Raw genomic sequence first — 16,100 nt, forward strand, 5'->3', positions numbered from 1 at the left:
TGAACCAACACTATATACAGTAGCAATGATTACTAAAGGAATATATAGCAGAACTATTTAACCATTTAAACCCCATATACTTCATAAAGCGGGGCCCCGCAGGGGTCTGAACTTAGCCCCCTCCTTTGTTCCCTCTACTCCAAATGTCTTCTCTATTTTCCCCAAATGTTTGCCCCAGAATAGGGACGCTGGGGTGCATGTGGTTAAAGTGACTGAAGGTCCCCTCTCTTTGAGAGAATATTTACAACAAGCATCTAATCATTAACGTGACAGAAGGATGTTTGTAACTGGTTCTCCCCCTCCTCTTAAGGCTTATGGATTCAACCAGGACCCAACACACAGACCCTCATCTATCCCCCTCCTCTTAACCCTTCTGGATGCAACCCCTAACCCACGCAGACACTCATCCATACCCCTCCTCTTCCCCGACCCCACGCAGACACTCATCCATATTAATAATGACTTCCTTTCAGTGCCTTCATTGCCTCTCATTGTGAGGCTAAATTACATTATGCTTAGGATGGCTGATGATGAGCTCATTGCTCTGGATTGTGCCATGAGTATGTATGCAAGACACACACACATACACACACACACACACACACACACACACACACACACACACACACACACACACACACACACACACACACACACACACACGTGGCAACTTAACATGTCTTGTCCGTTTCCTGTCAGCTGTTGTTTCTCACATGTCTGTGGCATAGGGTATGTGGTCATGAATGTCTCATCCTGTATGTGTGAGTATAATTATCTAAAGATAGATACTGTAGTTAGATAGATTTATCTAAAGATAGGCCTTGTAGATAAACAGACGATCGATCAATCGATCGCCTGCATGGCCAGTTATCCTAATGTACAATCTATATAGTTATATAAATACACAGTTGCATGCTGATCCATAACCCAGGTCTAATATTATTATTTATGGTCTCGTTCTCCTTTCTAGGGTCATCTCACATTATGCAATCACAATGCATTCTGATGTACTAGCAGTTCCTAACCTCTTCTGGATCAGGGCCCCCTTGAAAATAGTGTTCGCAGGCCACCCATCTGAGTGACCACTTAACACGGCAGCCCCGCATGCACTTTCAGAGCATGTTTATTTTAATAATCAATCAATCGATTGTGCTCCATCTTGGATTAATGGAACTAAAGCAATAACTAAACCCCACATTATTTAAAAAAAAGAAAAAAATGATATCATGAAAATCATAGTGTTTTACCAATTATTTGGGGGCCCACTTGCAATATCCTCACAGCCCACCGGTACGCTCCAGCTCACAGGTTGGGAATCACTGACCTAACTTGTATCCTAGCATCCCTACTCTGCATCAAGTTTGCACAAAAAAAAGGATCACACACACACACACACACACACACACTCAACTACAAACAACAGTTCCTGTGGGTTATCATCATTACTGAGATCACAATTACAGTATGTGTACAGTTGTAACTGGATACAACATCTGAACCAGCCATAATGGCTACTTTTATTGTGGGGGACAATGAAACACCAAGTGTTGAACAGTTGGAACTAAAGACAAGAGCTCTGGTTCCCTCTAGTGGATTCAGTACAAAATACCCTCTTGAAAGATAATGTTATTATAAACTTACATGTGTGCAACCAGCCATGCACACACCTATTTGAGCTATCAATCATTGAATGTTATTGGAGGAATGGCAAATGTTTAGATTTGTTGAGGATAAAAGATATGAATGTATGTTATGTGAAAAAGAGAGAGTGAGAGAGACAGAGAGCATGAAAGAGAGCTCATTATTAAATACTGCTTTCTCTCAGGTCATCATGTCTAATTACTCCATGGCTGCTTGCCAATGGTTGCTTGCCAATAAAAAGTGAAGATGTTCTTTTTGACAAGTGACACAATCGTTATGTTATGTAAATGAATAAAGAAGTAATGAAAATACATTTACAAAATACTTAGTACCTTGTAGAAGAAAATGGATTTCTAATAAACAATCCTTCCTGATAGCCACATTATGTTCCTTAAAGAGGAGAAACGGTTTGATGATCCCAACGGATTTGAATGAATGCAACAACGCAAACAGTCTGGCTACTGGGTTTATTGGCAAACTGAAACAGAATGAAAATGGTGAGAATACATGAACTACTCCAGTTTAATCACACCTACACCTTTTTAGAAATTATTTCAAGGTTAATGGAACGTGTTTCAAACATACAGTACTGTACACAAAAACAAAAACAGGATATCTTTTGTACATTATAAAAACATAGGAAAGACGTTCGCTGAAAAGACGTTCGCTGAAAAGTTAAAAATGTACATAAATGTATTCAAAAGGATTTACTGTATAAACATACTAATTTAATTTCCAAGATGGATATTCTTTTCCCCCCCAAGCATATCTCTTTCACATCAAGTACATAACTTAAATTGTGTAGCATAAAGTTTCCCTTCACTTAGTCAAAGTTTAAACATCCCTGATTTAAAAAAGAAAAATTCACGTCTCAAGCGCTTTTTGAGGAAAATTGAGTTGAACATAAAATTAAAGATTACAAAACAGGGGAAGAAGAAGTCAAAGGTCTGATGTTTATCGTTGCTGTGGGCCAGAAACCTTGCTTCTCCATTTTCCACATTTATGGGCTTTTTTATTTGTGAAATTATAGCCCTACTACTTCATCATAGAAGAGTGTTACACAAAGGTAGTGAAAATAGCCAATCTACATGCTCAGAGCTTGCAGATAGGCTATTTTCACTATTTTACTTGTTAAATAAAAAAAAAAAAAAGGGACATTTGGTTTCCATCTTACAGCAACGTTATGTAAATTCTTGAAGAACATTTTCCTGTTAAAGGTCATTGTAAACCGAGTTTTAACACTTTTGGGTTGGCATGCATCATAAGTGGTCCTTTTTATGTAATTATTTCTATTACCTGAACAAAATGACTGGTAAACAAAAAATCCTGTCCACACTTAAGAATATGAAAAATAATACAAGAAAATAGCCTACATAAAAAAAGTAATAATAACCATGGAGTGACCAGGTTCTAAGGGCCAATTTATACTTTGTCGTGCGACAGTGTCACTCGCAAAAACCAACAGAAAAACAAGGAGCAATGTGTCTTGTATTGCAGTTGAAAATCAGTTAATTATTGTGAGCAACCTAGTCGTCCGATGATATATAAATTAGGCTCAAGGAAACAGGCAATGTTGTCTTGGGTTCAAAATCCCACGAGCTTGACTAATATTATATACAATAAACTTAAAACTAAGATTCACAAGAAGTCAACCAACACTGAAGTACAGAATCTACAAACAGAAATCTCCACGCGGATGGATTTACCAGGAAGAAATCACATTCTGTCATTCTTTAGAGTAAATTAAAGTTTCCCTTTAGATTTTTCAGGGGAAATAATGGCGCAATTAGCTACTACTTCCAAAGACATCTTTATAGACACCTACAGCACTTAAATAATAATAAACTTTATCTAAGAGCACGGAGGCACTATGAAAGCCACTTATAAGTTGGTTGTGTGCCGGTGTCACATGGAAAATAGCAAATTGTGAACTTGTAGATCTGCTATTTTAGGTAAACAACAAGGCACGCAAACAAATATAAATCAGGCATAAGGTCAGAGGAAGGAGGATCCTTGTCTCTATCAAAACGAATGATGTCTTCCATTAATACCTGCTCAACCTATTCCAGGACATGCCAACCACTTAAACCCTCTGCACTTACACCTAAAACGGACCTGAGTTGGCTCTGTACTTGGTCTGCTCTCGTTTCCTTCTACACCAAATCTCTTCGCCAGAAATAGCCGATCTTCAAGCTCGTGAGCTTGCAGATCGGCTATTTCTGGCGAATGTTCCCCCCCAGAACAGGGGGCGCTAGGGTTCAATTGTTAATACATTTGTCTAAAGACCTGCACCCCATCAACCCAACGTTGGACATTTTCAGCTTTACTCAAAACTATAAGTTTTATAGTACTAAAGCCTCGGTCAGACCAAAGATTCACGACGAGCCGAGTTAAAACCTGCAACCACTTTGCAAACAGAATGCCCAAAACTGTGGTTTGCAACATTATAAAACTGGACAGTCCACATCAAAGCGACTAACAGAGGCCGTTTACCGCTTCCATAGTAGCGGCTCGTCATATTACGTCAACCTACTTCCTTGATGCGCAAACTCCAGCACCTGACAGCACAACAACCTTTCCCTCGGGATCTATTTAGCTATATATTGTGTATATTCCGCTTTATTGATATACTGTGTAGACAACCAATTAGCAATTCCAGCAGAGTCCCTCCAGGCTATAGGTTATAAACAGCGGGCCCGTCCTTCCCGGTTATGGGAACGAAAACAATAAAACACGTGACAGTATTTCCCTATAAGATATCAATGTGTTTTGTTTGGTTGTATTGTTTTCATAAATTGTGATGCCATTTGGGACCTCAGTGCTCTGGTGTTGGAAAAGGACGTGGGAACATTAACAGTTGTGCGAGCGACAGGTAAACAGATAAATCATAATAATGGCCCAACATGTGATCACTCACATGAGACTCAAATCAGCACTCATCAGCAAAGCTGCGACAGGGTAATTCAGACCGCTGCGATTTGTCTCTGCAACGTTCTAAAACTGTTTAGTTTCGTCGCAAATCTTTCATCTGAACTAGGAGGCTTAAGTGCTCCAGGGAAACTGGACTGGAACAAAAGTGCCTCAAAAGGAACATTAAAAAACTGAGAAAAAGAATAAATCCAACAAAACTTAAAGCAAACAAACATTTGTTTTTACATTTGGACAAAATATTTCACCACATAAATGGTGAAAAAACGCATTATTTGCTCTCTCTTTCTACGTGTGTGTGTGTGTGTGTGTGTGTGTGTGTGTGTGTGTGTGTGTGTGTGTGTGTGTGTGTCATCTTCGTCCACTCAGCTTTAGTACTTTGGCACTTTTGTATAGTCTTCTCTTTGTGTCACACTCTTGCACAAGCAGATGGACAGAATCATGCCCAGGAGCTGTGAAACAAAAATGGATAACAGGTCAAACGTTTCATCTTCTAAAACATGGGTATTCAACAGGGGGTCCGCAACCACTAGGGGGTCCTCAGTCAATTAATTTTTGATGGGAAAGGTTTTTTATGTCTGAAAATATGCATGAACATAATTAGCAAAGCAAATTTAGACAACAGAAGTTATACAATATAATATAACAATATAGACACAGTCAAGCAAAAGTGTATATATTTTATATAGAAGTTAAACATATGAATGATCATGATTAATAGATAAGCCCTAACTGCTAGTTGACAGTTTAACCCGGTGTTCTATGTTGTAAACCAGACTTTACACCCACATATGTCTGGGAAATGTGTCCGTTTCCCTCTGCTGCTGTGCGTTATTAAAAGTGTTGACAACTTAATTTGCTATTTTAGTGCCTTTTATACTCTGAAAACGCTTGAGTTGAGCACGGCAGTTTCCTTGTTTCTTGTTAAAACCAGATTTACCACGAGGAGACAACACAACGACCTAGCCTACAGACTTTGTACTGAATGAGAGCAGGGTGGAGAGCAACTGTGGTTCAGTAAGACATATACATCATGTTATTTAAATGAGAGAAATTATGTAGAAAGGGCACTTTCTCCTATGAAGGCAGTGCGCCAGTGCACAAGCACTGGTTGGCTTGGCTCCTATGTCGGCATGCGACTCCTCCACAAGTGATGATGTACTGCATGCTACATGTTGCAGGTTACACTGCATGTTACACGAAAGCTGTCAAGAACACATGACTCTTCACCACTCTGAGGTTTGATGGCTTTCACACGGAACAGTGTTATCATGCATGTTGAGGTAGCTGTCAGGAACACATGACTCTACTTCACCACTCTGAGGTTTGATGGCTTTCACACGGAACAGTGTTATCATGCATGTCTAGTCAGGAGTTTTCTCCAAAACTACACAGGGCTGGCAGTACATTTCACTGATGTCTGGGTTGTGAGCGGAACAGACTTAACAGGTCCATGCAAGGTCATCTTTATGACAGAATGGAAGGCTGTACAAAATAAAATAAGAAGATGGAAGGACCGAGGCTTAGTTTAACATGCGAAATAATTGAATACAATCTAGAATAAATTTAGGGGGTCCCTGTTTCATCTCTCGATCAGCTAAGGCATACATGGGCAACTGGCGACCCGCCCTACTTCACTTAACGTGTATAATATCCACAATAATATATCAGTATCCGAATACTGATATATTATTGATTTCAGTTGTTCAAATTCCAAGCATGCAAGTTTAAATGACCCGTTTTAATTACTACAGTCCATATGTATTTGTATTTAAGTTCATATAAGAATTACTAAATGCATTTGAAATATAATAATAAACTCAGTCCCTGATAATACACTGAATAATAATTGTTAATATCCCTTACTTTGTAAATTGTGACTATTATGGGCTATCTTGGTGATGAGTTTACACTTTACAGCAGGGCTACTCAACTTAAGATGGCTCAGAGGCCACTCAGCAAAATACCAAAAGTCCAAGGAACTAAAAATGCCGGTCCGCAAGCTAAAAATGTCGGTCCTATTTTGGATTTTTCAATTTTGTAACACACTACACATTGTTATTGTTATAAGAAAATGTACGTTTTGACATCATATTCTTTTCACTGTACCTGTTTATTTTGTGTGTATGTCCAGTGGGTCATTACAGCAAAAGCTAAGGTATGGCAAGGTTAGGGTTGGCAACTCCCAGAGATTGAAATAACGGACACCTATCCTGGGCGCGCGGCAAAGCCGTGTGGGCGAATTTTCGCCCGCAATTCTTTTTTTTTGGTTTGACCATGAAGGGCCGCAAAGACGCTGTGTTGGGGCCGCATGCGGCCCGCGTGTTGAGTAGCGCTGCTTTACAGTATACTACTGGTTAGAGTGTAGGTATGCATACGCAATGTGGAGTGAGTGTGGACATTTAGTGACCCTTATCCATCATCAAAGTTGTCCACCTCTGAGCTTAGGGGTCATTGCCCTGAAAAAAGTATATACCGGTTTTGGACATACAAGGTTTACACCCAAAAGCGACGATAATATACCCCCTGAAAGTTACCACTAAATAGTAGGTGAGACAACCAAAGATTATAATGCAGCCCTACAAATTATGCCATTATTTCCAAGCCATCATCATCTACGTGGAAAAGCATTATGCAATCTTAGATGTTTTTACTACAGGCAGGGAGATGTTGCTACTGGAGGGAGGGGGGATCTTCATCAGCTGATGGCTGCTCAGATGGTCATGATGAGCGCTCGGGAAGGAGCTGTTAGGGGTTTAGTATCTTGCTCAGGGACATGTAGACATGTGGGCCGGGAGGAGAACCAGTGAAGTTCTAATCACCAGACGGCCTCCCTACCCACTCAGCTATGGCTGCAGCTACAGTAGGTGTAATTTACCATAATTACATACCTCAATCACAGCCACTGCGAGACAGATGCCCAGGATCACTCCGAGGTTGGTGAGGAGCCAATTCTCCACGCTGGAGGAGCAGCCCTGGAATAAGAGTCGACAATGAAATGACACATAAAGCAGCTCTGATATGACTTGATGACTATATAGTTTGACTTGACCACATGAACCCTAGAATCCCTATTCTGGGCATGTCTTAATAGGCAAACATTCAACAAAAATAGGCAAACATTTGGCAAAAATGGCATATCTACAAGCTCTCAAGGCGTTGCAATGAGACGCCTTGAGAGCTTGTAGATCTGCTATTTGGGCTATTTGACGTACAACAAAGTATAATAGTGTTTACGTGGTTAACATGAACAAATAAAGTCAAAGTTGGAAATCAAGTTGCACATAATGTAAAACATGCTGAGCTGAGCAAAACAAATAGCCGAACAGCAGCAGCACTGTCCAGGTGCAGGCGGACGGACGGGCATGAGGAAAAGGTTTCCGTACCACATCGTAAACAGGCCAGTCATCCGCCGCCTGGGCCTCGCAGAATCCACTGTCGGAGAAGTTGCCCGTGGCGACAGAAACGTTCTGGCAGGAGCAGGGGAACAGCAGCTGGGAGCTGTTGACGATCACTCCGTTGCGATCCCAGTCCATACGACCGGTCCAACCACAGCACTCCATCTGTAGCCAAACGCACGCACACACACACACAGGACACACCGCTGATTAAATAATCTGTGTGGTTTATTCAAACGGAGACGTGTCGGGGAGACGAGAGATCACAGACAGAGAAAATACAATGGCTTGTGTGATGTGAAAATGGGGCCAGGGGGGAGATCGTTTTTCAAAAGGGGGTAATCTTCTGTGTGTCCAGACAGGAATGAAAATTCATTGTCAAATATTATGGATTTGGTTAATGTGGTGACCTTGAATGCCTGGAGGAATGATTATTTGGCTTCTCACTTTAAAAGTAGCCAACTTTGTTTTTCCCCCTCTTATGACAGACAGGACTGGATGGTAAACAACCTTGGTTGGAGGTGTCTGTCATTTTCAGCATAGACATAATATACTGAGGTAGATGCCGCCTTGGCCACTGGATTGTACGTCAACATCACAGACGTATTGGCAGGGGCATCTGGCCACAACCAAATATGCTGTATGTACAGTAAGTACTGGGGACAAGAAAATTATGTTATGCAAGATATATGTTGGTATAAAATCCCACAGTTCTTAATTCAACCAAGTATCCTATATCATAACTACATGTCTAACATTTGTAACAAACAAATTGCTGAGAATTCAAGGAGTTACGATGATTTTCATCGTGGAGAAGCCTTATGTTTCAATACACATACAATATGGCGGCTAGCTGTGTTGACGATCCAATGAACACCAGCGGGCGTGTGCTATATAACCAATTCAATCCGGGAACGCATCTCTGTCATTTTAGATGTCTTTGGCTATTCAAAAATAGCAGATATACAAGCTCATACATAGCTTATATCGTTAAAAATCGCTAAAATCGTGAAAATGTGTGCAAATCTTTGAATATATATTTTTTAAACATTTGTAAAATATTTTTGTTCCAGGGACCTCCGGAAGCAAAGATTTTAGTTAAAAATGTAGTTTAAAAACAATTATGTATTCAAAGATTTACACATGGTGCCGTGCTATGAGCTTGTAGATCTGCTATTTTTGAATAGCCAAAGTATAAAATAATGGTTATAGCTCAAATCTAAAATGACACAGATGCGTTCCCGGAGTGAATGGGATAATCTAAGTGTATAATACTGTATATCTCCATTTTCAGGACAGCAGATCATACCCATCTGGGAAACATATCGAGCTCTACCCCCACATTATGCATTTGATGTCACAAAGCCAATTCATGTGTCGTCACAAAGTGTAAAAAGCGGCATTCTGCATTCGATTCATGCAACAGCGTCTCCATGGCATGGCAACTAAACTGAGTGAACCGGCAGCGCCGACAAAACGATGCAGTCAGAGGAGGATGACTTTGGTTTCGTAGGAGAAGGGGATTTTGACTTTTTAAGACTTTTCAGCCTGTGACCCAAAAGGGACATTTTGACCCAAACAAAAATACTTTATGGATTAACCACTTTTGTTTTTGAAAATGTTTCGTGAAAAAAAGAAAAAAAAAACTGTAGCAAATGTAAAACCAATGGTATATTTTCTCAGGGTGCAGAAAAACGGGTCCGTGACCCAAAATGGTTTGCGAGCCCATGTTTGGGAAACACTGGCTTGGAGCCAGGATGGAAAAGAAAAGAACCAAAAAAACCCAGAGGTGGTTGGTACAACACGTGTAAACAAATCGCAATGGACTGCAACACACTTCACTTTGTCATTCCAACCATTGAATATTACACAACAGTTTATGACTCATGGCTTATCTTGAGGTATGCCATACAGTCTAGGAAGGTTTTGAGCAAGTCACTTTAACCCCTTACTGCTCCCTGGGTGCTGTGTTAATAGCGCCCACTGCTCCTAATAAGTTAGGGTGGACAAATTTCACATTACGTGCAAATATACAGTGACAAATACAGTACACCCCCAATGTTTCTGAGACCGATTTATGCGAGAATCTTAAATAAAGGTTGAATGAATGAATGAAAACATGGAGCCACGCTCCTGTAGGTCAAGTTACCTTGTTCTGCTGAAGGACAGTTTCTAGAACAGAAATCGAGCCTGTGACACTCTAGTGTCTAGTCACAGAACATCATTTATAATCCAGCGATGAACAATGCTTCAGATGTTCAGGTGATTTCCGCTGGCAATTAAATCCCCGACGCACAGCCCTGGATGCGCGTCAAGTTCAAATCATCAGGTTACCGATGCTTATTTTGAGCTCAGTCGCAGTGTTTCAGAACCGTTTCTTGGTTGGTTGGCTGAGCGTGTGTTTTTGCAAGAGACTTTCAATAAGCTGGTCAAAATATGCAACCCATAACATAACATTTCACTTTTGTCCAAAATCTAATTCCATCTAATAGTCATTTGATCTTTAGACCTTTCAGTGGGGGCCCACCAGGGGGAGCCATGGGGCATTTGGAAAGGAGAGGCAATTGGAAATAAATAAATAAAGCAAAGAAAATTATATATATTACATCATATATGTTACAAGCTATAATTCTTTTTTAAATAAAGTATATTGTATATATTATATGCTCACAACACATCACATCGCGTTTTGAGCTTTTCATTTTTATTTATTCATTGTTTTGGTTAATTAATTTTACCCCTTTTTCAACCCAATGTTGAGTCCATAGGATTGTTTTATGGGAGGGTTTAGGAGTTAGAGCATGGAGTCCTGGGTCTCACCTTGCGCTGGATGAAGTCCCAGGCCTGTTCAGTAGTTGTGTTCTTGCCATAGTTGTCCAGGACCTGGCGTACGACCTTGGACATCTCATCATTTATCTGGAACACAGAGGGTGCATGTGATGCAAGTGCACATAAACCAGGGCAAATACGTGAGGCAAGAGTTGCCAATTGTATTCTCTCTATAAAAGTTGCCAATGTGTTCCCTCAATAGAAGAGGGGAAATGGAGATCACTCTGTGCCTTATCAAATTGGAACGACATGTCAACAAAAACGCCTGAGAAACTTTCAGATAATCCTGTTCTTAATCCATATCAAACAAGGAGTTTGCTTCAGCTTCCTGTTTGCAATGCAGCTTAGTGTGTGACAACTGAACATGGGATTTTCCACACCAAAACAGTTATTGTGATATTTACTGACATCAGAGTAAGTTTGGGTTATCGTACGTATTAGGTGGGGCTCCGCTCTTTAGAGGAAAGCTGTCTAGAAGAGGGTCTGCGACTCTGCGTGTCCGTCTTGTCTGTGTGTCCGGAGCCAACAAACCGTCTAGCAAACTGCTTGAACAGATCAGCGCCAAATGCCTTATGCAGACTGCCAGTAGGCCACAGACCACATTTTTCTTTAATATATTAATGTTATTGTTATCAATAAAGTCTTAGTGTTTTGCCAATGATTTGGGGGCACACTTGCAATATCTGCACGTTGGGAATTGCTGCTACATATCTTTTTTTCTTTTTTTTTGCTGCTACATATCATTGCTGTCGGGCAGAATCGTATCTCAAGTTTTTATGTTTTCTTTCCGTAAATGAATATCCTACTTCACCATACAAGAGTGTCACACAAAAGTAGTGAACATGGCAGATGTTGAGCTTGTAGATCAGCTACTTTCACTATTTTAAAGAGTTAAAAAAAACGGATTTGGACTTTCTATCCGACAGCAACGACATCCTCCACAGATGCTTTGTGTCCGTGGGGAGACACGTACCAACTGTAGATCACTCACAACATCTGGGCTCAGCCTCCTGTTTTATCTCAGCCAGGAGTCTGAAAGATTCATCTTGCTCTTTAAGCTTGGGATCCTGACTACTTGAACACATCCCATCAAGTGTGTGTGTGTCCGTCTGTGTCTGTGTGTGTGTGTGTGTGTGTGTGTGTGTGTGTGTGTGTGTGTGTGTGTGTGTGTGTGTGTGTGTGTGTGTGTGTGTGTGTGTGTGTGTCCAAATGTCCCCTAAAGTATAGTAGAATTTGAGAAACAGACATTGTGAGGACAATTTTTCCTGTCCTCACGAGATAAATAGTTGTTTTATGATTTTAAATGATTTGGGGAGTTAGTTACAATTAGAAAAAAAGATTCAGGTTGGGAGTTAGACATTTAGAGGTTTAGTTTAGGGGTTAGGATTGGAGTTATGCCTAATTTATATTTAGTTGCGCAGCGGTGTCACGCACCAAAAAAAAGCAGATCATCCGTTTTCGGTGCATGACACCTTAGGGTCAGGGTTCAAAATTGTAAAAATGCTGTGTGTGTGTGTGTGTACACATGCGTGTCAGCCTGCGAGTTCATCTGTTCTTTTTCTCCAGTTATGAGGTTTTCCCTGATTGCATCCACACCAATTCACAGTCCTGTGCATGTGTACGTACGTACGTATGTGCATACGTACACATGTGAACTGACACGATCACTTTTGACCCGTTGTTATGGGCCTCTAAGGCTGTTAAAATGGATTCAATGTTGTGCTCACCAGGTGGAGCTACAGTACCAAAACCATGGTTTCATTTTCAATTTATTGTTGACAAACAACAGGCATAGTGCCTCCATTGTGGAAAGAACCAAGAAAAACTGGTCTACTCACATTTTCACAGGAAGTTTAAAGTGGCAGAGTCTCACCATTCACACCCACACGACATTCAGAAAGGTGTGCCCCAAGCTCTCTGCCACTTTAAACTTGATTCCTGCGAGTGAGGTAATCTGAAGCAGTTTCAGTAAGGTGTGTTACAATGTTTATCCATATTCTGGGCGGGAACATTAGCCATAAATAGCAGATCTACAAGCTGACAACGCAGCTTGTAGATCGGCTATTCTTGGTGAAAAAAATAAAGCGGTCCTAGTACAGAGCCAACTCAGGTCCGTATTACTAAAGGCTCCTTCCGAAGTCGGAAAAATAATTCCCGTTCCGACAGGTTTTTCGAACTAAAGTTTGGAGAGTAAGGACATCTGGGGGTGCATGAGTTCTGAGAAAAAGTTCTGAGACGACCCATCAGAAGTTCGGAATGACGTCACCTTGTATAATATCACCTCCCCCAAGTTCGGACGTCGGAAGGAGCATGCATTGGTCTCTACTCTTCTGTGCACACATTCTTGATTTATGTCTTCACTAAGGTAACGTCTATGGCCGTGTGTCCACCAAAGCGTTTTATTCCAGCTGAAAACGCAAGGCGCTCTGCTAAAAACGATTCCAATAAAAAACAAAATAGACGTTCAGCACCTTGTCACGCTGCTGGCATTTTCCAAAAACACAGCGCTTCAATTGTAAACAATTAAAAACATACGCTGCGCTCAGGAGAAGAAAAAAAACATCTTGGTGGACACTAAGTGAGAACATACGGAGAATCTCTTTCGGTACCATTATGTCCAAGTGAGAAAACAAAATTAAGAACATAAAAAAATTGTTGGTGTAGCAAAGTTAATCCACTCACCGTGTCTTTCTGGAAGTAGACGAGAGCACCGGCCGTCACCTGACCGATGAGGATGAGCAGGAGACAGGCGAAGTACTGAAGAAGAAGGATAGACAAATAAGATAAGATCAAACTTTTGAGCGGTAGGTTTCCTGGGAATCAGAACGTCCCAGGTTTAATCTTTGACTTCCAACTGGGACCATTTATTTTTTATCTGGATGGGAAAGTGAATGGCCACCACTCACTCCTCCCTAAACAACGTTGAAATGCTCTTGAGCAAGGCACTGAACCCCCAACTGCTCAGTGGCCAACAGTATTAGACTGTGGTTGTGCTGGTCAGCTCACAGGTTTTAGTGTGTGTGTGTGTGTGTGTGTGTGTGTGTGTGTGTGTGTGTGTGTGTGTGTGTGTGTGTGTGTGTGTGTGTGTGTGTGTGTGTGTGTGTGTGTGTGTGTGTGTGTGTGTGTGTGTGTAGGGCGTTGCTGAAAAAGAGCACTCATGCACAGCATACCTACCCTGGGTAAATAAAGGTAAAATAAATAAATAAATGTTGAGGTGTCCTCGATGAGTCACTTTTGACTCACAATAGTGAGACAATAAAGACCTATGAGATATGATGGGATGAAATGATCGAGATGGAATAGTGATGCACTAAGTCACAATACAGTCCCACATGAACTATAATGATTCACTGAGTCACAATACTGTCCCACTTGAACTATAGTGATTCACTGAGTCACGATACTGTCCCACATGAACTAATAATTCACTTTGAACAATTTCATTGGTTGAAATTTTACATGTATCTGCACCGTTCTGTATTTTTATCGTGCCTTTTCCCAAAGCCCTTTATAATGATTTTGCATAATGATTACATTCAGCCATTCACACAAACATGCTCACACATCGGCGGTGGAGGAAGCGACGCAAGGTGTCGAGTAGCTCGTCAGGACTCAGGAGCAGTTAGGGGTTCAATGCCTTGCTCAAGAACACCATGACATGATTCCATGAGTAATTCCTTTGCATAATGTGACTCCTTAGTGTGAAGACTATCATCTAAGAAGTACTGTAAATCATTCAGTACATGGTAAATACTGGGCATAGCAATACAAGAATGAATTAATTAATAAAATATGCTATTTGCCAAAAGGTGGCTGTAGGTTATTAAAATAATTTAAACTATTTCTCACAAAGTCTTACAGCAAAGTATTCCAACTTCCTTCTTGTCATTTTTGCTGGATGCCGATAAACATCATCCTACCATTTACCTATAATCAGCTACATACACATAAACATAAAGACTTAGGGAGTGCACTCGCCTATTAGTTTGTATGGGCCAGTGTGCTCAGTGCTTCATTTCCGAACGCACCCATACTGTACATCAAATAAACTCACCACGCCCAGCAGACAGCGGACCTCATAAATGGCCCCCAGACAGCCCAAGAAGCCCATGAGCATGGAGAACCCTCCCACTCCTATCAGGATGTAGGAGGCCACCTTCAGAGCCATGGAGGAATCCTCTGCAGAAAACACAGGTGATATACAGTTAGGTTCAATACACAGTAAAAGGATTACATTACTCTGATATAGGTTAAATACGCAGTAAATGTGCATCTGGGGTAAAAGTCTTATATTTAGCTCTCTTAGCTGTGCAACAAGTATGTAATATGTATGGCATAATCATAATGTACGGTGAGCAGATAAACCTCTATGGGGTCACGCGCGAACAATGTGAGACACCCATTACCTGGCTACTTATGAATGATGACATGGAACATTTGAAAGATTTTTCTTTTTTGCTTTACATAGCAACATAAATGTAAGAAAAACACAGAATGCCTTGAATGACCAATCAGAATTCAGTCTTTACCAAAGCCACTTGTATACACATTTAGAGAAGTTCATCTCTTTACTGTAGATCTGTTTTGTGCAAGCCACCAACACTCTGTTCCAGTGGTTCTCAAAGTGGGGTCCAGGGACCCTCAAGGGGGGGGTTCCAAATGGGCCTTTACAGGTTTGTAACTCTTGAGTGTACAAATGGAACCAAATAGACCCGTAATTCCATTTGTACTCTCTCAAGAGTTATGGGGGTCTTTGAAATAAAAAAAAAGTTTGAGAACCATTGCTTTGTTCATCTGCAAACAATTGAATGCTTTAAAATCTTCTGGATCCCACTGCCATATCACCTGACATGAGCCTGGAGCCTGGAAAACCTCGACTTTATGTTCACTAGAGCCAAAGCCTGGAGCTGGCTACAGTCACTGATGAGATATCTTACTTATTCAGGACTAAGTTCCAAACTGTGTGCGGAGATAAAGTGGGGAGGGAGAGAAGTATTTGTGTTGGCATGTGAGGAGTGTGTCTCTCTGCCAAACATCCCTGGGCTCTCCAGAAAGAAAGGGGAAAAAATAAAAGCAGAGAGGGATGTAACTTAGTACGCTTCCAGAAGTCTGGAGACGCTATCCAGAACCCACCACACAAAGAAAAGACTATAAATACTAGAACAAGATTTTGGGAGGCATAATCTAAACTCTGCAAAAAAAACAAGCTCTTCTAAATTACAAGTAATTTCAGTAAAATACAGTGGCTTGTGGCTAGCTTTGCAATGGACTAGGAAGTGCAGCATACGAAGAGGCAAAACTATA

At 40.9% G+C, this 16,100-nt stretch overlaps 1 protein-coding gene across 1 annotated transcript in view; it reads right to left on the reverse strand.

Annotated features, from left to right (window-relative positions):
- Positions 1–2,093: 2,093 nt before the first annotated feature.
- The window catches only part of LOC311045588 (CD82 antigen-like), a 34,291-nt gene continuing 20,284 nt past the window's right edge, over positions 2,094–16,100 (reverse strand). The window contains exons 4-9 of the mRNA XM_084057532.1: positions 14,851–14,975; positions 13,479–13,553; positions 10,788–10,883; positions 7,956–8,132; positions 7,461–7,544; positions 2,094–5,021 (exon numbers count right to left, since the gene is read on the reverse strand). Coding sequence (XP_083913658.1) covers positions 4,941–5,021; positions 7,461–7,544; positions 7,956–8,132; positions 10,788–10,883; positions 13,479–13,553; positions 14,851–14,975 — 638 coding nt within the window. The 3' untranslated portion in view covers positions 2,094–4,940. The remainder of the gene's footprint in view (positions 5,022–7,460; positions 7,545–7,955; positions 8,133–10,787; positions 10,884–13,478; positions 13,554–14,850; positions 14,976–16,100) is intronic.

The sequence above is a fragment of the Gymnoscopelus microlampas genome (genome assembly GCF_963454915.1).
Source record: "Gymnoscopelus microlampas genome assembly, chromosome: 1".
In the NCBI taxonomy this organism is placed as follows: domain Eukaryota; kingdom Metazoa; phylum Chordata; class Actinopteri; order Myctophiformes; family Myctophidae; genus Gymnoscopelus; species Gymnoscopelus microlampas.